The sequence below is a fragment of the Zonotrichia albicollis genome, chromosome 11, assembly GCF_047830755.1.
Source record: "Zonotrichia albicollis isolate bZonAlb1 chromosome 11, bZonAlb1.hap1, whole genome shotgun sequence".
NCBI lineage: Eukaryota > Metazoa > Chordata > Aves > Passeriformes > Passerellidae > Zonotrichia > Zonotrichia albicollis.
In genome coordinates, this window is record NC_133829.1 from 6,930,208 (window position 1) to 6,957,946 (window position 27,739).

The 27,739-nt window shown below is 42.2% G+C and overlaps 1 protein-coding gene across 5 annotated transcripts in view; it reads left to right on the forward strand.

The window, feature by feature from the left end:
- AGBL1 (AGBL carboxypeptidase 1) overlaps positions 1-27,739 on the forward strand; it is a 273,234-nt gene that overhangs the window by 161,557 nt on the left and 83,938 nt on the right. For all 5 annotated transcript variants that reach the window (XM_074549224.1, XM_074549221.1, XM_074549222.1 and 2 more), the window contains one exon: positions 19,594-19,754. In XM_074549224.1, the coding sequence (XP_074405325.1) occupies positions 19,594-19,754 (161 nt within the window). The remainder of the gene's footprint in view (positions 1-19,593; positions 19,755-27,739) is intronic.

Sequence of the window (27,739 nt, forward strand, 5' to 3'; positions counted from 1 at the left end):
TACTGCCTTTCTCATATTTTTCTTTCTAGCCTTGAGGAGGAACAGGCTTGGATCTGTTGTGTGAGTTAGGGAGAAGGGCTGCACAACCCTGATGGCCCAGAGCATCTTGTATGCCTGGCTGGCTGGCAGTGATGGGAGGAGGGGAGACAACCATGGAACACGACACAAACAAACAATACTGAATTACGTGGTGACTCCTTCCCAACCTTCAGCTCTCCTACACCAGGTGAATTGGCACTTGGAGTCACCCCTGTGGACTGAGCCACCAGACAGAGCCATTGCACCCAAGATGAGAGCTGTGAGTGTGCAGCAGGCAGCTGGACACCAATTTTGTAATGACCTTTTAAGAGCAGCCCTTCTGTCTCTTCCAGTGAGGGAGAATGAAATAAATGGGATCTGAAAGTGGAGCTCAGGCTGGCTTGGAAAGAGCGACAGAAAGGTCACTTTTCTGATCAAGCCAGTGTGTTCAATGATTGGAAGGACTCTCAGGGGTCAGAGCATTGAAGATTTTTCTGGGTCAGGAACAGCCCTGCTAACCTCCACGTACACAGAAATGACTTGGATTTCTCATCTGATTGATCAGCTCTAGGTAAAGGTGTTGCACAGGCTGGGTACCTGCAACAAGCCACCAAAACTGATTCTGTGGTTCACACATTTACTTCTCACCAAATCCATTGATTTTTGTACCCTGAAGTATAATTTGTACTGGGGGCTGGTATTAAATGTCAGCTTTGAAAATAGGCCTTGTCAGGACTAATGCAAAATTCACTCTTGTGGTTAATTTAACGACATACATCGGCAGACATTGTACATTTAATAAACAACCATAATTGTATTTATATTAATGCCAGTCTCTGCCCAGGAGAGATTCAGGCCTGGCATAATAGGATTTGTTTGTAATGCAGAATTGAGATCTCTGAATATAGATAGTGGCAAACTCAGGGCTATGGTGTGGGCTGACTTTGATTAGCTCAGAGATGTTTGAGTGCTGGTTCTGCAGGTGAGGCTTTGGCAGAGGTACATGGTTAGAGCTCATGTCAGACTCTGGGAATACTGTCAGATTTTTGGTTATTCCGTATATCTATATATAGATTATGGTTATTCTGGATATCTATTCTGGATGCTGCAAAGTTGGTTGAAATTCATTGGCAGAGGTATTGACTGCTTTCAGGTGCACTGCATTTGCATGTTCATTCTCTTTAAAAGGTCAGCAAAGCATCCTGACAGTTCTAATGGTGGCCTGCTGTGCCTGAAGTATGTTTAGTTTCACTCTGTCTCCTCTGCAGGATATGGCATTGAGCATTTTGGTATGATATTGATCATGTAGCACATTTTTATGTGGGTAAGGTCATTGCTTAGGCTTTGGAAACCTTTGGAAAATTCTTTCTGAATTTTCCTATGTACAGCTATGTTATTTCTGGAAGATGGCCTGTGGTTATTGTCCTGTTCTGTTCTGCATTGATGTCCTGGGAATAAAGCAGGAGATTTCTGGGACAGTGGCAGCTCTGCTCAGTTGGTTGCAGGAGGCAAGAGCAACCTCAGCTGGATTCAGCAGTGTCTTCCTGCTTTTTATGCTGACACAGTGCCCACCTACCCTCCTCTGCATACTGATGTCCTGCATCTTTACTCTGCTTGTCTGTCACTGCAAACAGGGGAGAACAAACTTGACAGTGGTGGATTGAAGGGCTGTAAATGGTTATTGATTCCCAGACCTCTTGCATTCCTAGAGGTGGGGGTCAGGAAGAGTGTGTGCTTGGGGACAGAGCATGCAGGTTTGTAGGGATTGCAGCATGGCTGAGTGACAGGATGTACATGATTATGAGTTCCCGTGGATTTGCTTATTCTGGCTGTGTGCAAATGAGAGATTGTGCATGGAAGAAGGTGTGCACAAGGTTGTGTGTACGTGTGTGAGTGCACATTTACCTCTGCTTATAGGCAGAACATGAACCACAGGTAATTGGCATCAGCATTGCCTGAGCCTAACACAGAGATTGAGCCTGACCTTGGAGGTCTTCCCCAGCCTAAATGACTTTATGATTCTGCTACATGAGTGCAGGTACTTTGTGTGGATATGTGGAATGCACGTAGATGTTCCCTGTGGGTCTATACCGAGAAAGGTGCTAAAACTAAACTAAAATGATTATGGACTCTGTGTCATTCTGCTGCCAGGTGACACTGAGTGCAGGTAGGGTAGGAAGAAGGCAGAAGTGCATAACCTCAGCCTTCCTGTTAAATCTCGCCTGCCATAGCACATATGGGAGTCTACAGTAGCCTGTGAAAGGGAAAGGAAGCTCAGTTCTAAAGGAAGACTGAAAAGAAGCTGCACGCAGCAGTGACTGAGTTCAGATTTCATTAGCTTCTGATATCTGTTCGCAGGAAAAAAAAAAAATCACATTTCCTTGGTGACCTTTTAATAAATGCAAAGCTGGGGGGAATTCTGTCTCTCAGTTCCCTTCCATTTGTAACTAATTGGAGTGGAGGTGTGCAGAGCACAGGGCTGCAGCAGAGCTCTGAAGGACACAATGCTCACAACAATGCCATTGGTGCATTTCTTGCTTGCATGTGGGAGCAAGGACAGCAAAGGAGATGAATGCCCTGTGAGGTTCTGTCCCATCCCTTCCTCCAGCCAGGATGGGAGCAGAAGGGTGGGACAGCTCCTCACACTGAGCACTTCTGTGTTCAATGACAACTTTATTGATGTGAGGGGTGGTGGAAAGCAGTGCCTGTCACAGCTGCTGCTTTGAGCTCTGCTTGTGGGGCCAGGGAGAACAGCTCATCCCTTGTAATGTTTCCTCCTTGCTGTTCATATGCTGTTTATTAAAAGGTGGAAAGGAACTTTCATATCTTCTTAACTCTTAATTCTTACCTTTCTTTAGGGTCTTCTACAGCTTTTCAGGCATGTCTTTCTCAGCACAAACATTTTGTATTTAAAATTAGGTGGATGGATTTAATGGCAGAGGAGCAAAGCAACACCATTTCAGATGGAGATGTGGAGTCAGAGCCTATTGAAGAGCCCTCAGCCTGCTGATAGAGAGATGCTCAGCATCCCACAGATGTGTAAATGGTGACTGGTTCATGCTCTTGATCCTAATTACAAGGCTAGACCTTGCTATCAGGGAATTGAGGTAACAGTTGACTGAGTCTGCTGTTGACTCTGCTGTCACTGGTGGAGCATGAATGGCTCCATTGCTAGAAAGGAGAAATCTTATCAGGATTTCTCACATATTTTTTGGAAAAAATCTTTTGTTGCGTTCTCTGGGAAAGAAAAAGCTTTGGTAGATTTATGAATTCACGTGAAAAGGTTCTTAAAAGTGGCACAGCCTGAAGAGGAATCAAATTATTGTGGTAGAGATTTGGTTTATTATCTTCTCATATAGCCCAAGAATGAGAAGCATGTGGCTCTTCTTGGTGTGTTTGGAATACATAAGTACAGTCCAGATGTCATTTAAGGTCAGGCTGGCTTTGCTGGAGATCCTGACTGGTTGAAATAAGGGAATGTAAAATTCTGAAGAGAGGTTTATTTCATGAAGACTGAATAACAGATATTTCAAGCCCCAAGGTGCTTCATTAAATATCCTCTCTTTCCAGTCAGTTGCACTGATTTCATTTGAGAGTGTACAGCTATGATAAACTGAATTAAATGTGAGCTCTCATAACTCCTCACCCAGAATCTAAACCTTAAAGAGATTCCAAAAAGGCAGAATCAGTAATTGAAGGCCTTCTCCTTTAAGACAGCCAGAATGCTCCCAAGACAACCAGAAATGTTTTACCCATATTTCTGTGTCAATACTACTGAGGCTTGGCATAATCCCAAAATACATCTCATTCAGGTATATGTTCTTGAATTTAAAAGGAAAAGAGAAAAAAATAAGAAGAAAAATTAAACCTTAAGATTTTTTTTCCTCTGTTGCCTGTAGCATGTTTTTTTGTACAGGAGCACAAAATTATTTGTTATGTATACAGAGCTCAGTCTCTCTATATAGGGATTGTTGAGAATTTGCTTTCCACGTGAAGGAAAAATCAGTAGTAGGGTACATGGAGAGAATAATTCCATGTGTAACCCATGTAATGAGCTGATGATTTTTGTGCGAGTGGGTGATTAGTCCCTGTAAATGGCTGTGCCCACAGCAAACCTGGTACAAGAACACTCAGGGACTGAATAAAGACTTTGTCTTCACTGATTGCACGTTATCCTAAGTGGGTTTGGATGCACAGCAAGGCTAGTGGCACTAGACACAGCACAAGTTTATGATTATGCATGATATAAGCTGCATCATCCATTGCTTGCTGACAAATGTACTGTCTCCACACCCAGACAAAGAAGTGAAAAAGAACAGGTTATATTTTTCCTAAATCATTTGCCAATCATTTTTGATTTTCATTAGGAGTCTGGAAGAGTCTGGGTAATTGTACTGCTCAGCATGGCTTTGTGGGAAAGGGCTTAATTTTTATGTTTCCTTTTAGTGAATTTTATTGTATTGTTTCTTAGCTCATTGATGAATAAATCCTAGTTACACTGAAGCAAATGCCTGGGAAATAAAAAAACAAGTCTGTGTTACTCCTTTGTATATATTGGGGATGACAGGTATTGCTGAGTGTAATTAATTCACTTGTAAAGGACTGAGATCTGCATTATCATGTTTTCCCATTTTAACACTAATTAACAGAAATTATTAGCACGGTGTTAATAAATGAGTGAAGACTTTCTGCACAATTTGCAAGAGAAATAGATATGAATCTCTGAGTGCTTCTATTTAGCTCCTGCTTGTATTTTCCTGACTCACAAGAGGTGTGTTTGTACTGGTGGAGTGTTTGTGTGCAGGAAATATTTTTGAGTGCAAACTCATCTTTGCTGAAGACTGTGACTAAATGTGGGCACATACATGAGTGAACTAGTTCAAAACACTTTCTGTCACACCTCCAAGTATGCAAATGTGCACTGGTGTGTCTGTACATGGTGAACATGTTACTTTAATTGTGTAGGTATGAATGAGGGTGTTTGTTATGATACCTGTGTCTCCGAGATGTGTCCTTGAACATTGGTGATTGCCAGTCTGAGACAGAACTTTCCATATGTGCCCTTTTCTCTCATTCATCCTCACAGATGTGTCCTCTATTAGTAACAGTTAATAAAGCCTTTTGGTTTTCTGTTGTTTTTTGGGGTTTGGTGCTGGGGTTTTTTCCCAGTGAAATAGTGCATAAAGAGCTTGGCAGAAAGCGGTGTTTTCTTGAAAACCATGTCTAGCGCTTTTTCCCCCACTGTCAGCCAATTACTTCCTTTAGTGTCTGAACATAAGACTTGCCAATAAAAGTCCCAAAATAGCTTCTCTCACTATTACTAATGTTTGCCAACAATAGCTAGGGAAGAGCAAAGGAAATCTATTTTTGTGGCTGGGTTCTAACATGAGGTAACCCTGCAGGCTTTAATGAAAATTAATTCGGCACCTGAAGTTAAAGGCTTACTTGTACTGGAAAATTTTTTTTGACCAAATTCAAATATGACAGTTGAGAGGTGACAGGTGTTGGCTCCTTGTGGACAAGAAGGTGCCAGACAAGTGAGTGCAGTGTAATGCAGTGAAGTTTGTGTGTGGTTTGGGATGTTGTAACCTCTAAATGGAGGAGCATGGAACAAAACTGAGTATGTGCCTGTCTAGGCTCCATCCATACCAGAGATCTTTTTGTTTGAGCTTTCTGCAGCATCAGGACTAAAGTCTGGACTGATGCAGCCTGTGGGCAGGATCAATGGACTGATGTGGCTGCTACTTTTCCTTGAGAGGCAAAATAAATCCAGGCTCCCAGTCACCGTAATAACATCTATCGTGATAGCAGCGAGCACCTTCCAATGTTGCATCCATCCTTGAACATCACCACTCTCTCCTCAACTCATGTGGCTTTTTGGTCCCCTGATTGCCTCTGAAAAGCTGTGATTTTTTCTTGTCTTCTTGAGCCTTGACAGATTCCACCCCTGTCCACCCCTGCTGTGTGGGACAGCCCCAGCTCTTTATCCTACCTGGTGTCCTGCCATCCAGCTGCACTTGTGGGCTCTGGAGATGCTTTGTCAGAGTGGCAGGAGCTCAGGGGATGGGCAGCTCATCTGCCTGAGGGAAGGACTTGGTCTCAGTGGAAAGGGGAGAAGCAGGATGGGACTGAAGACCAGCCTGCTGTCCTGGTCTCAGTAGTATCTGTAATTTTGTCCAAGTTTCATGTATTGCTGGCTTTTTATTACAGAATGCAAATGATACAAATTCTTTTTAAACCAGACTCTTTACTGTGGTTTTGCGGTGGGTTTTTTTTTTTTTTTGAAATCTAATCTTTATTTCTTGTTAGTCTCTGATTTTTATTTTTTTTAATAAAGTATGGCAGAATTCCAGGTTAATACCTTCAAAGAGCTTTGTTCCTATCCACGAGGGGTGAAGTGTGAGAGGTAAAGAGAATTGTGGGTTCTCTCCCTAGCTCTGCCAATGCCCTTGATGAGGTGCCTTTGACTGGGTTACTCCTCCTCTGATTCAGCATCCCTGCTTGAAGCTCACAGAGCTGATCTCCAGTGTCCCAGAGGGTATCCTGAGATTAATTGAGGGATGTATCTAAATGGCTTCAGCATGCAGGCTGGAGGCCACCAGGGACAAAGCTCTTACTAGGGCAGGAATAAAGGTCAGGCCCTTGCTGACATCGTTGTCTCAATTAATTAATACACTAATCTCTATAACTCCTCTTCAGCAAATATAATTTGCCCTCAACCCTTATTTTGTTCATTTTCCTGTGACTTAGCTTTGAGAGAACTAATGAAGAGACCTTGATGGAAAAATCCTGCTTTTCACCATATACCTTCCCCTTGACCAGCCCTATAATTTGTTCCCTCCTTGTTGCCTTTTGCTCCTGTTTGTCCGAGGGCTTTGCAGGAAAGTCTCCTGGCCAGTTAAATTGCATAGCAAAAGAAACTTAGCCCTCAGTTCAGGTTTTGAGGAATGATGGCTGATTGCTTCAATTACTAGGAAAACAGTGTGTGGAATTGATTGAAGGGGGACAGTAATATTTGATTCTATTTTCTATGGATATTTCCTATGGGGAAGTGCAAGACCAATTCTGGAAAGCAGAAGGAAATTCAGAAGGAAGTGTTTGTTCCCCAGCTGAAAGGCTGAGTTGAGTGCAGGAAGGAGGTGTCAGCAGTTTGGATTCTGTGACCCCATAGCCCTGAGGCTCAGCATTTTGGGACAGCTGTTTTTGAGCACAGAATCTGCCCAGGATCTCTTAGGGATCGCTACCAGCATCAGAAGATAGCAGGGCTTGGAGAGGAGCAGAAGGCAGAGGGAGTGAGTGTGTGTGGTGAAGTGCAGTGAACTGAGCCATCCTTGGATGGGCAGGAAGGAATATTCCCTCCAATGCTACCCACTGGGAAATCAAAGAAATGAAGAAAATCTCTCCTTGTCTTCTGCTCAGCTCTTAGTTCTGGTTTGTTGTACTTTCCACTCCTTGGTGATTACATCCATGTCTCAGTCAGGTATTGTTTTCTGCTTGAGTTGGGAACATTCCCTAAAGCTGTTCTGAGTGCACAACAGTCTTTTTCTTAGGCCAGTTTTAGACTGAAATTTGGCAGATTACACAAGTGTGGCATGTTTGCTGTCCTGTCTTACATCATCATTTATCCTGTATCATTTATTTTTCCTTTAACAGATTCTTAGCACTGTCAGTCTAATATGCATCAGGGGCTGAAGTGTATTACCATAATGCCGTGCATTGTGGGTAATCCCATGCAAATTATTCTGTGGAAAGTCGTGCTAAATTATGTTCTTGAGGAAAAAAAAAGGCAGAAAAACAAAGGCTTTTTTTTTTCCCTTTCCCCTTTTTCTTAACTGTTTGTTCTGTGGATTTCTGAGCAGCTGCCAGAGGCACAGGTTTAAGTGAGTTGTTTGACATTCAGCACCATGTGCAGTGATTCTCCTCCCCACAGGACACTGCTGAAAGGATGGAGTTGAAAACTGCTCTGGGTTTTCTATATGTCTCTGTGATGTTTAGTTTTAAAACATTAATAGCTTGTCAAAGGAAAAACCTGAGAGAATGTTGGAATAGCACAGTACAGAGGAATGTCTTGATGTTTTTTTGTCTCCATTGTCTCCATCTCCTCATCTGTAGGAATATCAGGTTTTGTGGACTCAAAGGGCTTCAAGATGCCTCTTGGAAGAGGCAGTTCTGATCATATGTAATGTTGTTTTTAAATCTTTGTCTTCTTTGTTCTCTATTACCAAGGTCATTTTCTTGGGAAAATTTCCTTAGCTCCTCTGAAAGTCCATACACTTTCCAAACTGAAGCAGTAATCCTCCTTTTGGACAGAACACTTGATTGTAATAGAAATGATTGCAATGTCACAAACAGAGGATTATCATTTTCAGTAGAAATCATAAAAGGACTCCTAAGAAAAAAGGCAGCGTGTTCTTATGCAAATTTTCTCAGGTAGTACATCTGCAAGATGAAAAATCCTGAGAGCCTGTAATCTGGAGTCAGCCTCTCCTCTGCTGATAAATGTTTGTCAGCTTTGCAGGGCAGTAGATTTTCAAAGACTCGGAAACTTGTTTTTACAAGTCCTGTGTGCTTCTCATCTGATGCTCTCTCTAGGTGAAACATTTGTCAGCTGCCTTCCATTTGCTTATTTGTGGTGTCCATCTCTGGAAAAGTCAATGTGGACATGTTCATGGCAGAATGAGGAGCAACATGTGCTGTTTTGGGAGTCACACCAGTTACCCACTTGAGAGAGCTGCCTCTCCTCACCATAGCTCTGTGTCTCTGAACTTGCCTGCCTTTCTTCAGCCGGTTCCTCATGGTCTTCCAAAGACTTTCTTTGTCTCTGTCTCTCTTAAAACATAGACTGTGCAGGCATTAAACTGACCCTGTCCTGGTAGGATTATAGAAGGATATAGATTATCCTATATTCTATATAGGACATATACAATATATTCTGTATAGAATATAGGATATATTTCTACATCCTATACAGAATTCTATCCTGTATAGAATTCTATACAGGATATAGAAAATGCTGGTTTGCAAAAGTTTGCATCCAGCTGCCAGTTCTGACCCATGTTCTCCTTGGTAAATATGTCCAAATGTGTAAAATCATCTTCATGCTCCAGGTCAGCTCCTTATGGACAAGCACCACAAGTTCCTATCTCCTGTAATAAAATTAGAAGCTTTTTTTTGGTCCTCATTTTTTGCTTTCCTTCTAGTCATATTTTTTTCCAATGAAATTTAAGGTATAAATATCCAGCATGTGTATCTTAATGGCTCTCAGTTTAGTTTATGCCACTGGACAAGTGGGCTCTGATGAAATGAACCTTTGGATGAACCTTTGGGCTCTGCAGGCCTGCAAACCCTTGTTAGTGGTTAATGACAGCTGGTTCACCTGAAAGGACCTCCTTGATCTCTGGTTTTTGACTGTGGATATCACATTCCCCGGGACTCATTGCAGGATGTCCTTCCTAACCCAGCCTCTGAATTAAATGATTAGTCTGGTGAAATCTCCCTCTGACCCAGCTTTCTCATGTATTCTGTAACTTTCTGTGGTGTTATTGTATTCCATGTTCATTTTGTGAACCTATATTAAATCAGAGCAGACCTCACAGAAGGTCCTGCAGTATTTTTGCCTGAATTACTCTCAGTGTTATCAGCCATTCTCCAGTTGACTCGTATAGAGTATTCAAAAGAAAGAAAGAAAAAAAAGGGTCATATTTTCCCTGTAATTGTCCATTTCTCTGTTAAATGTGACAAGCAGCAAGAAGGGTCCTGTGTCAGAATGATTACACCAACACCTGTAAGAGAACAGCCAGCCAGCTCCTTGCTTGTACTTCCATCCTCCCTCTTCAAAGGCAGCAGGCACCAGGCTGAGGGAAGCCCTCTCCTCTGCAGTGTCTCTTTCCTCTGATCTGAGCTGGGCAGAGAGGCTTTTTGTGCTTTCCCATGTGCCTTTGGCTTGGGAAAATCAATGCCTCCTTTGTTGTTTTAGAAGTGCTAATACAATAAATTGTAGAATCATAGTTGCTTCCTGTCACTGATGCTGAGGTTGTAGGGAGGGATAGGTGGGAAGGCTGGCTTTGATGGTGTTTGCTGAAGTTGACCAAAGAGAATATGTGATATGGAAAAAAGAAATTAGCCTGGGGGAGCCATTTATAATTTAGGAAAAAAGTCTCAGGTAGCTCTTGACATGTATCAGAATAAGGGGATGGATATAGAAGACATGAAAGGTTACAGTAATGAAAGCTGAAATGGGAGAGGAATGTGCAGGGCTGTGGATCGCTCTGTGTCCTTACCTCTCACCTGTGAAGGCCTATTTAAAGCAAGTTTTTAAGGAGACCAACACACAGAGGGCCTCAGGATAATCTCTTCTGGCCATGTGCATGTAATTATCCCATCATGGAAGCTGCTGTGTGCCATCTGATGTGCCCAGAAAAGCCACCCCCAGATGGAAGCTCTGCTCTGAGGCCATTGGCAGAAGGATATGAGGGATTTTGTGGAGAACAGACCTAGACCTGGAAGAAAGAAGGAAGCTTTTATGCTTCAAGGTGTGATTTGGAAAACAATAAGGATCTGGAACAGTAAGAGTTTGTGTAGGCTGAGATTTGGATGCATTCTGGAGCCACAGTTCCCTGGCAGAGCTTGCAGGTAGCCAGGATGGGAACAGAGCAGGATGCTGTGGGACCGTGCTGGCTGCTTTGTACACAAATCAGTGCTTGCACATTGTCTGCTCTGTTATTTGATATTTGATTAAGGCTGTAACTCACAGAATTAAGTGAAGCCCAGGTTTTTTTTCCTGTAGGAGTTGTAAGGAAATTAAGAAATTGAACTACTAAAAAGAAATCTTTAAAACTGGCCAGCAGACTCAGCAGTTGACTGTCTAAACCAAGTTCAACAAGGTAAATAATCATAATTATGATTCCTTATGCTTAAAACCTTATCTGTTGTAATGAGAGAACCACCATTAACCCAACCACAGGACCTGGACTAACACCAGGATAAGGAAACCCAAAGATTGAGAGTATTAATAGAATGGATAAGGCATTGATTATATGATTTTTATTTGTTCAAAGTACAGGAGCTAGAGGACAAATGAGAAATTAGTATATAAAATTTCATTCATGGCCTTCAAGGGTGAACCTAGGCTAATTTTCATGCAGAATGGTATCAGTGGGCATCCCAGATGAGTCACAGCTGATGAAAGGAGAGGCTTCCACAAAAAGAAAAAAAAAATCAAGAAATTTTGGGAGTTATGGAGTGATAAATGAAAACCTAGTTAAAAGGCTGGGAAAATTGGGTAGGATAAGGCAACTCTGGGGTGGAAAGAAATGTAAGGTGAATCCATTTACCACTCTGTGAATTGGTGCTGGTCAGTATTTCTAATTTCAGTGACTGGAAGAGAAGGAGATAATAAGATCTGCTGGTAGCAGCTGATGCAAATTATACAGTGGGAAGAAGGGCTGAAAGATTGTGGGTACTAGAAGGGAAGATGAAACATAGGCAGTGGCAGGGTGCAGCATGTTTGAAGGGATAGTTTAAAGCATTCAGACACATGGCTGGGCGCTGAATTAGCTCTCGCCATTCAGGAAAACATAAGTAGCTATTACAAAGACAGCATGATAAAGATGTCTGTGCCATGCGAAGCAGCAGCAATAAAGAAAAAAAAAGTGAGTAAGATGCCTGTGTGTGTTCAGAAACAGGGAGCCTTGGAAGCTGTTCTAATATCCCTGTAGAGCAGCATGGTAACACCTCCTGTGGAGTAGTGCTTGTGTTATGGGTCATTCCTTTGTGAGACAAAGCAGTGATACACACGGGCTGGAGGGAACAGATGAAAGTGTTTAGTGGCCTGGAAGGAGTGAGGCAAAGTGAAAATTTTCCAGGATAGAAATCCATTTTGATTTAGGTGAAATGTACATTTTTGAGTTGAGTCTATGGTTAGAAACCATAGTTATTTAGCCTAAATCCAAGGCCTAGGCTCAGTGAAGTTACTTCAGTGAAGGACAGAGATAAGGTGGGAGACAGGGAGGGAGAGAGAGAGACAGAGACTGCTGTGAGAGCAGGTCAACCTGACCTAGGAATTCTTTTGGATAAAGAAGAATTAGTGGCAAATGTCATGTGAAATTTGTAAAAATGAACATGTATGAACCTATTGTGAAATTGCATGCATATGTATTTGAGAGGGGGATAAAAAGGGACCTGAAGTTCCCAGAGGTACGCATGCCTTTTAAGAAGAGTAATCTCTGCATGCGTCCAGCGCTGTAATAAACATACCTGCTTTACAACTTTCACAAAGTTGTGGAGTTTTTGGCTCTCTCCACAGAACAGCAGCTTCAGCACAGGGAAAGCTTTGGGGATCCTGGAGATGCTGGATTACAGAGGGAAGGAACAAAGCTCAGCGGTGCAGAGAGCGCAGCCGCAGGAACAGCGAGCTCAGGCTGGGGGGCTCTGCTGTGCTGGGGCTGCTTGGAGGCAGCAAACAGGGAGCAGAACACACCTCACAGGGCTCTCCTCCACCTGACATTGCTGCCAGGACACAGTTTCAGTGGTTTGTTAGATCTCCATGATGATCTAGTGTGGCAGCAGAGGGATGGAGATAATGTGGGGTGTCACACTGGAGCAGCTGTGCTGTTGTCTGAGTTGTGCTGTAATGGTTTTCACTAAATCTGTCCTAGTGCCCCGTCCCTGTGTTGGTGTAAAAGTGAAATGTTCCATGGTCCTGGTGTCTCGTTTTGGATGGGGAATTAAAGCACACCAACCTTGCTGTGTCGTTTTGGTCAAGAAATATTTTCATCTGGGAAAGAATAGAACACACTATAGAAAACCATGTGGATAAACAACAAAGTGTTGTGTAATATAATAATATAACCACCATTCCATGAAATTAAGATGCAACAATTGACTCTTTGTGTAACTCATAATGAACCTGGGGATCCCCACTGTGAATGGCATTATGAAGACAAATACCTTACTGAGATTTTTTAAAGTGGGTTTGACACTTGGAGTAGCATCTACGTTTACATTATCCAGGATAAGTATCATAAATCATTTTTTCCAAGGCATGTGATGATCACCAGCCAGGATTAGAAAATTATTTTACACCCATGGTGAAATATGGCCAAACTGGGTAAATTCATAGCTGATGAAAAGGCTTGGGTGGGCCAAGAGTCTGCTTACTTTTCTGTACATCAGAATTATTTATAGAGGCAAACTTTTAAGTGGAATAAGAGGGGAAGAAAAGTCAGCCAGGGATTAGGCTGCCAATTTAGGACTTGAAAAATTTCAGCTTCCTGCTTTCCTGAACTGCTTTTAACAGCTAATTCATTTGACACAGATTCTGAGACAGAGCCCCACCTCACACTTAATCTCCAGATTCCTCAGGCTATAACCTGTCTGTGACTTGTTCCATGCTCCACAGAGTTCAGATAGCAGGGAAAGGAACATATGTGAGAGGAGGTCATGATGAGATTACTGATGAATTTTCAAGGCACCATGAGATACCAGTTAGCCTGCTGGAAATACTGGGAGCATGGGGAAGAAATGTGCTTTCTGGAACAAAGCTCTTGATAGCCTTCAGTAACTGGTAATTGCTTTATTTCCTTGCATTGCCTCAGAATTCCTATGTGACTTGAACAGTCCCTAGTTCTGTTTCTTGGCAGTTTAAGTGTTATGGAGCAGAAATTATTTTTCTTTAGAAATTAGTATGTTGGGGTGTTTGGCTTTTTTTTGTGGGTTTTTTTTGTGTGCTTTTTTTTTGTGGGTTTTTGTTTGTTTGTTTGTTTTGGTTTTGTTTGTTGTTTTTATGTTTGTTTGGGTTTTTTTTATTATTCTTATTTAAAATAATGGCATTGCCTATGGCATTGGTTAGGTCTACAGTCAAAATACTGCTCTCTGGACTGTCACATCTTCATTGGATGGTACAGGGAGGCTTCTCCTCCCCAAAACTGTCTGCAGCCCTCAGAGAGGAACTTGAGGCACTCCTGATCCTGTTACTGTGAAACAGTGCAGATTCCACTAAATTGTGCAGTTCTGACCTGGCCTTCACTCAGCCTCCTCAGCTCTGTTTGAAAAGATATTGTGGGACAAGGAGAAAGATTGTTCAGTGTCTGCAGAGAGGGATAAGCTTAGTCCAGGTTCATCCAGGGCCTAAAATAGGTCCCCAGCATGTCACAAGGAAATGAATGAGACAGAAAACCAATGTACCACTCAATTTTATTGCAAAGCAAGAACTCTGCAAAGAATAGCATCTTTCTACATGGTTTGTCTGCATAGGTGGAAAATATCCTCATTTGTCATTCTCTTTTTTGTTCCTGACATGACTACCTGTCACAATTATGGCCCACATAAAAAACAAACAAAAAACAAACCAGAAAAACAACTAAGTGAAATAACACCTAAATGAACAAACAAAACCCCAAACCAAAAAAGTTATTGTGCTATTCCCTGTCCAACTACTACCTCAGTGTGTGTATGCAGTCTTTGAGGAGATGGGAAGTTAAATCCACCCCTGTCTCCATCCTGTGTAGTTTGCAAATTGCTGGCTTAAAACATTAGTAGCAGTGTTGCAGCAGAGTGGCCAAAAAAAAAGAAAGCTCAGGTGCAACACTAATAAAATTTGACTCCTTCAACACATGATGAACTTGCCACATACTGAGTCATTCATGGGAGATGGTTAAGGAAGGGACAAAGGATGCTGAGGAAGTAACAGAGAAGGAGAAGAAATCTAGGAGGGGGAAAAGGGTGGAAGGAAACATCTGTGGAAATAATGTGAGGGAAAGGTGGAAATGTATGGAAATGCCAGACAAATAGCTAGTCAATGGAAAGAAGGAAAGTACCTTTCCCCACAATGGAACTGGAGACTTCATAACCTAAATAACTGTTTTTTTCTAGAGAAATTGGCAACAAATTCTTTTTGTTAAATCCCCAGTTCTTCTATGAGCAGCTTGTCCAGGACTTTTTCTCCAGCTGTTGAAGTTTGCTCAGCTGAAACACCAGCTGAGATCAGCAGAAGTTTTGTGAGGAGATTCAAAGCAAGTCAGGACTTTTCTCCTCACTGTGTGGGCAGAGCACCAGATGTAATGAGGACAGATGTGCAGAGCAAGGCAACTTCCCCAAGGGTGCCAAGGTGGTCAAGGTTGCCATTAGCTTTTTTCTAGTTTCCATTCCTCTGTATCAGCATCCATTGACCTCAACAACACTTTCTTCTTTCTCATCCTTTTATCTCCCGCACCGTTTTATCTCCTGTCTCTAATTCCAGTCCCTCTCATCTTTCTAGAAATTCCTACTAGCCTGTTTTGTTTTTTACCCTTGCATCTTCAGCCTTTTCCACTCGCTTAATCCTCTTGATATGTTTTGGCCCAAATTCCCATCCCCTCCACTTCATCTGTTTTGCATACCATTCCTGCTGCTGAGGGATCTCAGAAAACCTGAGTTATTCCCTGCTGTCCTAGCTGTCCAAATAGCCAGGTCCCCAGCAGGTGTCTGTGTATTTTCATTCACAGGGGTTGAAAGTACAGTAACCTTCAGGGCTGGCTCAAGCTAAAATTAAGGCTGCAGACACCAGGCACCAAATGTTTCATTCAGCTCCCTAAGTTTGTCCTCTAGAGCTTCCAAATGGTTTTGATTAGTATTCCGAGGGAGAGCTCACTGATGGAATTAGTGAGAAACCAGACTGTCAATTTATTTATACCCGGCCTGAGGGCATAGCCATTGTGCATGTGTAAAGCTGTTGAGATGCAGGGAATATTCTGTAAGTGTGTGTGTATATGTGTTGACTGGAAGTGGGTTTGCAGGGAAAAGCTGATGCCCCGAGGACTGAACAGTGACCTAAAGCAGGAGAGGCCACTGATATGGCTGTGCTGAATGTCAAAAATCCCTTTTAGGAAAAAATCGATCCCTCTGAAATTTTCTCTCTACTTGTATTTATTAGAATCTCCCAGCTCTAATTTTACTGTAATTCTCATTACCCTTGTGGAGAAATCTCTAATTTAACTCCTGGAGTCTTTCCACCTCCTTCAACAATATCTGTGATACAAAACTATCACTGTCTTTGTCTCCTGGAGTATTTAAAGCACATGAGTAATGAATAATAAAGTTTTTCCATTACATTGTCATTTAGCCTGGGAAGAATTTTGAGGGCAAGCTGAGAGATATTGGAAATATTCAGTTGTGGGTATTCATTTGATGCATCAGTGCTGAGCATGAATGAACTGCTTTTCCAATACAATTTGATCCATTTTGTTTAGGAAAATTTGTATGGATAGTGTTGAGGCCAAATGATAAGTCTTTTATGTTTGTTTCCCTGTTTTGTATTACAGTGGAAAATAAATATAATTTGAACTTGGGCTGTTATTAGGCATCACCTCCTCCCATTCTGTCTTTTGCAGTGAAAAGGGTTTAAGAAAACTTTTTCAGCTCCATTACTCTCTATAATAGCCAGGAAACAATTAACCTGTTATCCCTTAACATGATGTCTGCAGAAGATTATTGCATGACAGAGCCCAAGGGACCAATTTGCATTGTGCAGAGGAATCTGGTGCATCAAGCTGATGCTGGTCCAGACTGGTGCTTTGATGTAATGGAGAGCAAAACCTGTGTGGAGCTTTGAGCTGATCATTAAAGTAGGGTGGATTAGTTAGCATGTTTCTGAGGCTGCACTAATTAGGACTGATGAGCTTATCTGCAGCTTTCTGGTGCAGGGGTACTGCTTCCTCCTTCAGAATTCACCTGGATCCTTTTAGCATGGGAGGCTTTGCACCATGCTCCAGTGGCCACACAGATGTGCCCAGAGGAGGGGACAGAGCCCTGTGCCAGAGGGGAAGATGGGGTCAGTGAGAATCGAGGCTGGCAGGACACTGCAGGGGAGGTGCTGGCAGGCAGAGCAGCTTCCCCATGTACAGCTGTGACAAACAGACCATGTCTTGTCACTTGGTAACACCCAGACAGCTTCCCTGCCATGGAGCTGTGCTTCCTACCAGCTCCTCAGCCAAACCAGACTGCATCATTTCTACCTTTCTACCTTCTTTCTTTTAGGATATTTTCATAAGTCTGTTGTAAGCACAACCTCAACATTTTTGCAGCTGGCTGTGCCACATGGCTGCAAGGGAAATGCCTGGAGGTCAGGCTTCCCTTTCAGTAATGCAGGTGGGACTGATTATTAACCACTACACCAGGTCCTGGCATTGCTGGCAGATGCCATCAATAACATTAGCTCAACATGTCAGCTCTGTCCCCAGCTTCAGTTTAATGGCAGTGTTGCTCTGCACCTCCAGCTCCTCCCTCCCTCTGCTGAGGGAGGGAGAAAGGAGAGAGAAAATTGGCTGAGTTAGAACAAATAGATGTCCATGTTTGAGGTGAATAAAGTAAGCTAACAGGCAATCCTCTGGCTGAGTCTCTAGCTGCTACTCCTGAGCTGTGTAACATCAAAGCAATATGGGTGCATCATCCAGCAGCTGACTTCAGTGCATGAACAGTTACTGTCTTAGGCTTCTGAGGTGTGTTATAGTGTTAATATCATTATTATTATTGTTTTGCTCATAGTTTCCTAAGGCCTCTCCATATCCTGAGTAAAGCTCTAGGGAGTCATAAAGCCACAGGCTGAGTTTCAGCTCAGGCACTGTTTGCATCTCCTTGATAGCTGTTTAGTATGTTGCCTTAATCTTGGAAGCAAGACCCTGAGATGCACCCCAGGGAAAGCCTCGAGATATTCTTTGTATTTTTTGCCCCTGAGAAAATAACTCTCTTGCTGTGGAAATGACATCTTTTTTCTCTGAAATGTCACCACTTCTGCCTGCTGGTTGTAACTCTGCCACACTACAATATCTTCAGTCTTTTAAAGTAAAATAATAAAACATTTAGGAATCTGTTTAGAGCTGCTGAGCATTCTTATTGTTTCGTGTTAATGAACCCTCAGTTCCCATAAACTTCTTCCTACATTTTTGTTTTTCTTATAAATTATTACTGAACTTTTTTGTAGCCCTATCTTGCTTGGCAAAACTTGCAGTGGAGGTGAATAAGAGGAGAGTAGAACTTATGTTAGACATCTAACTACTGTGATAAACATGCTTAAGAGAATAAAAGTCAGTTTTCCTGGGGTCCTAGACCCTGCCTAGCACTGAGGCTGTTCCCTCAGATTGAGTGTGCTCTTCTGAGCAGGTCCTTCCTTGTCCAGCCCCTCAGAACATGTTTGAGTTCTGGATTATGTTCATCATAACTATGGATTCATGCTTTGCTCATAGGGCCTCAGAAAAGAAATTGAATTACAATATCTTGTCGACAGGGAAATGTGATCAGAGAGGGAGGTTTTTATGCCAGATGATATTTGCATGTGCTGGACCTGCTAGAGAGGAAATTATGGTGGTGCTGTGCAAATGGTTTCTGTCCTCTAACAAAATTGCACTGAAAAACTCCTCGGGAGAGCTGCAGACATTTATGTGTGAAATCTCTTCTTCCTTCCATCCACCGGTGTGGTTTTGGCTCAGAAATCATCTTCCAGCTACACAGAGGTGCTCAGACCCCAGGATCCCAAAGCATTTTACAAAAAATAACTTTATATAGGAAAAGAGCAGAGCTCTGTCCCCTGTCACGGATTACTGAACACATTATGTTTTATAATATAAATTATAATATGTGCAGTACCCATGAGATGCTCACTAACAAATATCTGCTGGAGAGTGATGTGCACCTCACACCATGCTTAGGGCCAGGGCTTATTCTGGACTCCTGAGAGTTGCTAAGGAAACAGCCTGGGAATGGAGCTGGAGGTCTCTCAGAAGCTTGGCTGCAGAGATGTTTTTTGCTGCAACACCACACAGGGCTGTTATTGGCAGAGGCAGCAGCTGGTCCAGCCCCTGATGGGCGATGCAGTCTCTAAGTGCCAAAGATGAGGGACTCTGCAGTTTTAGTTTCTTTCTGGTTTATCTGAGCTCTGTTTGTCTCCTGCCCTCCTCTCACCAGAAGCATGAAACTGCCATCAATTACACTGACATACTCTGATGTAGGCTCTTGGTGTAAAACCAAACACAGACTATTCATAACCAGCAAGGATCCACTGCTTGGAGAATTCCTCTTGTGAAAGATGAAGTTGATAATGCAAACCCTGTTTGTGCGACCAGCTTTTAACAGACTGAGAAATTCCTTGGAGGTGTCTGTTATTTTGCAATTACTTTGCAATTGATTTTCTTAAAAAAACAATTCATAACTTGTTAAAGATCTCTTCCTCTCTTTTCTCCCTTTGTCCGGTTCCCTTTTCCATCTTTGCCACTGCCTAATGTTTATAATAACAGGACTTATTTTTTCCCCCCATTACTTAGGTAGACAGCTCCTCTAGAGAGAAAAAGAAAAACTGGATGATTTCTAAAAGTGGATTTACCGTCAGATTCTCCTGGGGTCCAATTCTTAAGTGTAATTCTTACAACGACTTCTGAAAATTTATTTGAGACATTTAAACTATTTGCTTCTGTTTCCCCTGCTGTAAAACAGAGGCTATTTTGGGATAGCTTCTGTAGACCACGTGCTGTTAATTAATTTACAGATGATTCTGTAGGGGAAACTTCCATATGTAGGAATCACGAAACCTTGTGCTTCTCTCCACAGGGCCTGCAGCTGGGAACGCAGGAGCTGGAGGAGATGGGAAGCAAGTTCTGCCTTGGTTTGCTGATTCTGCACCTCAAATCCCTGCCCTGCAGCAAGGAGCTGATGGCTCAGGCAGCACTCCTGCTGGATCTGGAGGAGGAGATCACAGACAGGGCACAAAGGTCAGTGACTGCTGTATGCAGAGGGCTCTGCTGTGGGGATGGAGTTGGTGGGGCATGTTTTGGGTTTAAATCTGTGGAAATGGGTTCTCCTTATGGCTGAGATTTGTATTTTGGAAGCTGCAGTGTATAGAGAGCAATTGGAATTGAGATGTAATTGACTCCCAAAGAAACTACTGAAACAGTGGGTCCATGCCCTGCAGCCATCCATGTGGAGAAAAAAGGTGAAAGAGAAGCACCTGTTCTCTGTTTTCCAGTGATTTTCCATTTTCCTCTCAAAACTGCTCGCTGGCACATGGGGATGGTACTGCCCCAGAAAAATTCATCAGCAGGAAACATTTTCCTGCTCACTGTCACATGGGGTTCTGTCCAGCTCAGAGCCTCCATGGAGAGGATCTCTTATCAGAAAGGCATTATCTAAGTGCTTCGCTGTAGGGAACAAGTACTGCAGATTATAAAAGGACATTGATGGCAAGATTTAGAAATTGTGGACCTCATACTGCAAGTATATTCCTATAAATTCTTTTTCTCACTGCATGGAGTCCTTTAGTCATTTAGAGCATAGATTTATGACTTTTTGATGGACAGAAAGAAGTTTTGATCCCACTGCTTATTTAGGACATGTTTCTCCAAATTGCAAAATTAATTTACTTGCTTCCTATGTTCAGTGGGAGGTATTTAAGTGAGTTTGCCCCATCATAAATACAAGAGGAATTTGACCTGGAAAAGTGTCTGAGTATGAGACTATTCAGCTTGAATTTGTGATGAAGCAGAAATACATAATTTCTCTAGGCCATCATCACTTGTTAGTGCTATGTGCATCACATATGTTTGCAAGAATGTTTTTCCAAGACACATGGAGAAAGAAGACTTAGTGATGTGACATGATTTGAAGCTCCCCGATGGCTTTGTCATCAAAGAGTTCTCTCAGCTTCATCAATGAACATCAAGTTTTTCAGTTGCAGAAATACCCCCGTAATTTATAGCAGACTTCCAGTCTCTCCCCTGCAGGAACATTTACCCAACATTAGCACCACCTGTTCCTCATGCCAAAACCCATTCTTGCAAGCTTGTTCACAGTTTTAAATGTTTATGAGGGACAGTTTAAAAAGAGGGATAAAATGTAGAGACATTCCTTTGGATTAGATGTGCTCACTTGTGGTGTGAACATACAGATGAAGCAATTAAGGTGAGTGCTAAACACCATCCATGTTGTGGACAGCCATCCAAAAAATCATTGCTATGTCATTAGAGAGAGCTGCTGGAGCCTGGCTAGGTGGATGGTTTTGAGATATAAATCAAACTTTTGAACTGGAGCTAGAAGAGCCTTTGCATGAAAATAATGCAGGGGAAGAAATACATCAAACCCTGACTTCTCTCAAACATTGACAAAAAGCCATCTGGTCACAGTAACTCAGTGAGCATTTTCTCTGATCTTTGTAGCCTTCTGTTACTTTTTTCCTTTAGTTGACTTTATATTAATTGGAATTCATTCTGTTTATCCAATGCTGTGTGGTAGTTGATCAGGACAGAAGGAAGAAGTGACAAATATTTTTAAAGAAGTTAAAAAAAAATAGTTCTCTTACTTTGTAAAACTCCCATGTGTCCTCAGCAGCTGAAAGCAAAGTCTTCTACCTCTTCAAGTTTTCCCAGCAGTAGTGAGAACCTCCGTGGCATCCAGAAATGAATGTCATTGCTAATAGGCAATTGATAGGCAGTTGTTAATTTTCACTTCACTGGGTGCAATTGCAAGTTTGTGAAGTTTTACTAGCTTGGATGTAATTTGTTACCATTTGCAGACCAGGTAAGCGGCTGAATTGATAATCCCACCCAGAGGTGTCACATTGCAGGAGCTGGTTGCAAAGGCTTTGTGAAGGGAGATGCAGGGACCAAAGTGTCTGCTAGCATATTCTCTTTAAGAATAAATAATTAATGGAAAATGATTGTGCAGCATATTGATTCTGATTCAGAAAATTAGTACTTTCCTCCCATGTTTCTCTGAGGTTTGCCAAGAGAATTCCATGGTTTGATTTTAGTGGGAATATTGGAACCAATGGAAGAATGCAAAATACAGAGGGCTCACTGATACAGACAGGAGGGCAACTATTTCTACACCCTCTCTCTACTCACAGGTTTGGAAAAAAAAATTATTCTTTATCAAAACATTTCTCTGGAGGAAGCTGAGGGGTGACACTCAGTCTAATATTAATCTGTAAATGTTAAGTCTAATGTAGTTCTTAGATGTAGTACCAAAACATTGCAGCTTTACTGCTGGTATGTCGTGACATCAATGGAAATTATACCCTGCTGCTTCCTAGGATAGACCCTCCTCTGTGGGTTTGAGTGAAGTGTTTGTAGTTTAAAATTAGCTCTGTTTTCCTGTGTGCTTTCCAGTAAAATGCACAGTATCCTTACATGCTTTCTATACTTTGCCTCAGAAAGTGTGAGTAGGTGTGAATAAAAATACCCACATTTCTGTGTACTTTTGCCAAAGCAAAATCAGATTTAGGGATCCTTCAGGTGTAATGCAAGAGAAGTTCTGGGTGGTCACTTGGTGAATTTTGTTTTCTTAAATGCTTTAAATAGTTAAGAGCAGTGTGTTTTGAACAGCTTACAAGTTATCCCTGTTCCAGAAGTCTGCAGTGTCCTGGTCCCAGGAAATGATATGCATGACATATATTTAAGTGGGAGGCAATAGCTTTTACTGTAGCTAATGTTTTCTGGCAAAGGAAAATGTGTCCCAAAGACTGTCCTGCTGATGAGTCTAGAAAGAGATACAAATGTGGGTGAGGCTTCCCATAGCAGTATTCACCAAAATCAAAAGAAAAGATTAGTATTGTTCAGCCTGGATGAAAACACAAGCTTTTCTTAGTTGTTATAGTCTTGTTTTGTGGAAATCAAGCTGAAATTAAGCTGTGGGCAGTGTGATGTGTTGCACAGTGCTGATGTTAAATACATCTATCTCAATCTAATGTGTTTTCTGTGTATGGGCTTCTGAGTGCCCATCTCTGTAATACTCTGGGTGACAGGTCAAGCTGTGGAACAAGAAGTTAATCCAGCACTGGATAAAGCTGACTCCCAGATGAAATGTCTCATTGCAAAGGTACAGAGATCAAAAGCTGTGGAGCCAGAGATCTCTTCTGTTGTGAAATCCCTGCAGTTCATGTCCTGCATTTGTCTCTCTTTGCCCTGGTGTCTGCTGTGCGTGGCATTGACTTGGCATCTCAGCATCTCCCTCCGACAGCAAACATTTTCACCTGTCAAGGTTCATAACTGTTTGTGTCCTTTAATTTTCCTCTCCAGGCTCTCTGTGCTCTGGGTGTGCTGCAGCCTGATTCTCTCACCACTGCTGTGAGGGGGATAAAGGAGCAGGCTGGACCCTGCTTCCCTGGAATAAACTATTTGCTGTGCACTTTATAGAGCTCTGTCAGAGCCATGGTCAGTAAATTGGAGGCAGGTAATAGCTGTCAGGCAAGTGCCTGCTCTGAAGGAGGCACCCTGTGAGAAGGGGGATTTCTCACACCACATCAAGTCCATTGTGCTCAGTGTGCTGTCTCTAATGAGCCAAAGAAAGGTGGAAGAAGCCTTTAGCAGACCTAACTAAGCACAGTTGGGTGCACAGACAAGAATTTCTTCCTGTCCCCACTTCACAGTCTCTCTTTTGTCTAAATTGTCAACTGCAAAAGGAATCATTCACAAGCATGAGTGGGGCCACACTTGGAATAAATTCACAGCAGAGGCAGTGAATTTATTTATTACCTGTTATTCTCTGCTACCTCTGAGAATAACAAAGAGGGGCTGAACTTCCACCTGTGGGGCTGTGTGGCTAATGGGACACAGTCTTTCCCCTAAACACATAATGTCCCAGGATACCTTGAAGTTGGTCTAACAGCTCTGTTCTCAACACGTGGCAGCTGTCTCAGGAACATTCCAAAAATGGAGGAAGTACAAGATGCAGCACAGAAGATGCATTAGAGCTACAATGTGTGATGTGAGGAAGAAAGGTTAAATTGCTCCAGGCATTAGTTGGTCTTTTAATTATCAATCTGTGCTTCTGGGGCATATATTGGCTCTCATATTCAGACACCCTCATGTTACACAAGACCTCTGTAGGGACTTAGTTGTTGTGGCTTTTCTTTTCACTAATGATATTTCCACCAGCACTGAATAGGTTTGTTCTTATGGACCACTCTGCCAAGATCAAAGGCCAAAAATGTGGAGAATTTTCTGAGCTTTGCAACCACTTTCAACAAACAAAGCCATGTGTCAGGTGCTCATACAAGCAATTTATTCTGCTCTTTCTCAAACTTGGCCTCATAAGGCAGTATTGCCATGCCCTAGGAAGAATTGCTGATGTTTCCAGCATCCCACCATGCTTTACAGTCAATTCTGGCATTCAGAACCTTTCTGTGGGGAAAGGAAAATGCAGCTCGTACCTCAGATGTCGTGGTTTTTTATAATAGTTTTCATGCCTCATTTCCTATAAAAGTAAGTAAGTTTTAAGTCACTGCTGTCCAGGTAGCTTCACATTTGTTATGACCATAAGGAGGATGGGAAGTGGCTGTTCACATAAAACAGGTTGGAGAGAGACAAAGAGGGATCCCCTCCCTCTCCAATATCATCCCCTTCCTTGTGGTTTAAACTGATGGCACATTCCTTAATTTTCTTTTTTCCACTGCCCTCCAGGTTGTGCTAGGAAATGTTCTGCATACACTGTAGCAATTGCAGCCATTTGTTCATGAGACACCTCAGGTGTTGAGACAGACTTTTGTGAAGTCATTTTCTGCTGACTCAGATGTTATTTATCTCCTGTGTTTCTTCATCATTTCTTACCTTTCTTAAGCACAGCCAAATCTCTTTCCACCCCAAATGGTAAATACATCTAGCTCTGCTATTAATCAAAAACCAGAAGGCTTAATAATTTCTCTGTTTCTTTGTCCAGATGTAATCTCTTCATCTTCCATACAGTGAGCAGAGTTAGACTGGTCAGTGTATAGATGGCAAAGCCAGAACTGACAAGAGGGATTTGCAGGTCATTTGGAAATGTGTGTGCTGTTCCTCTATACCACACTGATGCACCATCATGATCCTGGATAGTATTGAACTGTTCAATCTCCCATCTTTTCACTATAATGCACCTTCCCCTGATTATAGCTGTGCAAGCAATTTCACTCCTCTTTTAAACTGTGTGGCCAAAAGGCGATTCAGATCAAATGAAAGTGATTTTGTGGAAATGAAGCAAACAAAAAAAAGGAAAGTTCAAACAACAAGAAATGCAGCTGGAGCAAAGCATGCTCACTTCATTTGAGACATCCTCAGTGCATCTTTGAATAGCAGAAATGTGGTGTTTTATCCACATGCAGTAATGGAAATTGGTTCACCTGCTGGGTGGGATGGCTGTTCCTATTCTTACAGGTGAATATGGGTGTCAGTGTCACATTGTTTTGGTTATACCTACTGAAAGGTTTAAGTATAAGACAGAACTTCACCCTGCACAGCACCCCATCCCCTCCCAGCCCCTGAAGATGAGAGTGCTCCTTCATCCCTTAGAGAATCTAACCACAGCAGGAATTATTTCACCAGATTTGATTCAGGTTTTTATTTGACTGGAGTTCCATTTTTCTCTAAATAAATATTTGGTGCATTTTTAACCTTGATCGTCTGTAGACATTAAATACCTTGTGGCAGCTTTCAGAAGAGGAGGGTGTTTATTGATTCTATTTTTTTGCTTAGTCACAAATTTTATTGCTAGTAAAGAAGTCTGAAATTTCTGCTGTTATATGAGCATCTCTGGATGAGGTATTTTTGTATTTGGATGCTGGAAAGAAAAGTGCTGTGGAAATGCATTTACCTAAGTAAGCCCCACCACTTTGTCACTTTGGTGCAGAGCATGGGGCAAAAGGGGTTTCTATAATGCATTTCATAAAACACTTGTGAGAGCACAGTCTAACATTAATTCAGTGTGACAGGTGTGAGAGTGGCTGAAGCTGGGCTTTGGCTTCAGAGCAGTCTTATGTTGCTGTAACCATTTAGGATCAGTTCAGGAACTGCTTTAACTCCTGACTGTTTTATAACACTCTCCAGCAATCTTTCACACTGATCTTGCAATAGAGTGGTACCTCCTTGCACCCCCAGGGTCTGACCTAAAGAATTGCTGCCTCTGCTACTGAGAGGAAAAACCCTCAGATTTCAAGTCTGAATCTATTGCAGATTTTAGATTTTATTGTTTTTATATGCCTCAATAATCTTATTTTCAAAATAAAAATGTCAACCTTCTTCTGTCCACCCCTCCATCCCTCTTATCCTGCTCTCCTCTGTGCCTCTCCTTTGTTATTGTGAGAATACAAACCCAGAGAATCCTTTGGAGGCTCAGCCAAGCAATGCAGCCTATAATGAATATATTTGGTATTCAGAAGGCTTTCATGTAGCTGTTCACAGGTGAGCCGCTGAAATTCAGCAACTTTTCATTAACACTTTCTAGAGCTGTCCTTATTTTCCTCCTATTGATTTTTATTATTGCTCTGAAATGCCTTGCAAGCTGCTCAGCTTCTGTTGACTGCTATCAAATGCCAGCTCCAGCTATGCCAGGCTGGGTGTAAGTATTCATGCTCATTTCAGAGGTAATTAATTTATCCTTTTTTAGCTAATAATAGCAATTTAAATAGATGCAGAAAGAAAGGAGAGGAAAAGAGCAAATGGGAAGAGAAAGAGATCATAGGAGGAACTTCAAACATGCACAGAAGCACTGCTTGCTATTGTATCTGTCTGAGGTTATTCAAATTACCATACTCACACAGATCTGACTGGACTACAGATAATGAACTTGCATATACCCAGCAGAACAAATGGGCTCTGCAGTGCCCTTTCTGTGAGGCATATTGCTGTGGTGCTGTCTGCCATTAGACATTTTGGTATTGATTAGGAGCATCTGTATTTCTGTGCTGCAGTCTTTCTCCCTGAAGATCTAACTTGAAATATGAAAGCCACTGGGGCCCTTCACATGCTGAGATGGAAAAATAAAGCAGAGAGCCATCAGGGGTTCAGAAGTTCCCATTTATGGAGCATTCCCCAAAGCAATGCATTGTGAGGGGTGCACTCTTTTCTCTGAAGTGGCCTTTATACAGGCCAGGACACTGCTGCCACCAGAATAGAACAAATACTTGGATTTTTTTTTTCCTGAGAGGATGCAAAGGGTAATGGGAGAATCAGTCTGTTTGGACTATTGATCATTTTGAATGCAGGCAGAGGTGGGATTTCAGATGGAACATGTCACAGGTCTGGTGCTGAAGAGGCAGGTTCAGAGCACAATGTATAGCCCTATACAGGCTATATCCATACTGCAGCAGCAGCTGAGCACCTGTTGCATTAGATTTAGAGCTCTGGCACAAGATCAGGAGGAGAAGACTTTGTCAGTGGAACTCTGCTGGTGATCCCTGTTCTTTGTTTTCAGTTGTTTGACATTATTCAGAGGATACGGATGCACAAGTGTATCCCTGTGCACTCCCTGTAGTGGGAGTCCTTGTGTCTTCATGTGGGGGGAAAACCATAAATAAACACTAAGGTTGTTTCAAGGATCTTGGCTATTTAGTGTTTCCTCATGGAACTTTTCCAAATGGTATTCCCAGAATCCCAAAGTAACGTGAGACTTACGGAAACCAGAGAACAGTCAGATTTTTCATACCAGTACATGCTACAGTAGCTTCTTTCAGGCAGGCAAAGCAATGGAAGGAGTGAGTAGGATGGTACTTAGATGAAATGCACTTCCAACCTTTAGTAGTAAGCATGTTTTTTGGGTTGTTGTGTATTTTTCCCCTCTTCATTGCAATTGTCACTTCAGTTGACCTCTACTTAATCTGTCCACAGCTCTGTTCTTTTTGAAGAACACAGTCATGCAGGTGAAAATTAGACTGGCTGAGGATCAAAATAGTTTTTTCCATCCCATGTGTTGGAGAGTTAATCATGTGGCATAGAACACAGGAACAAGAGAC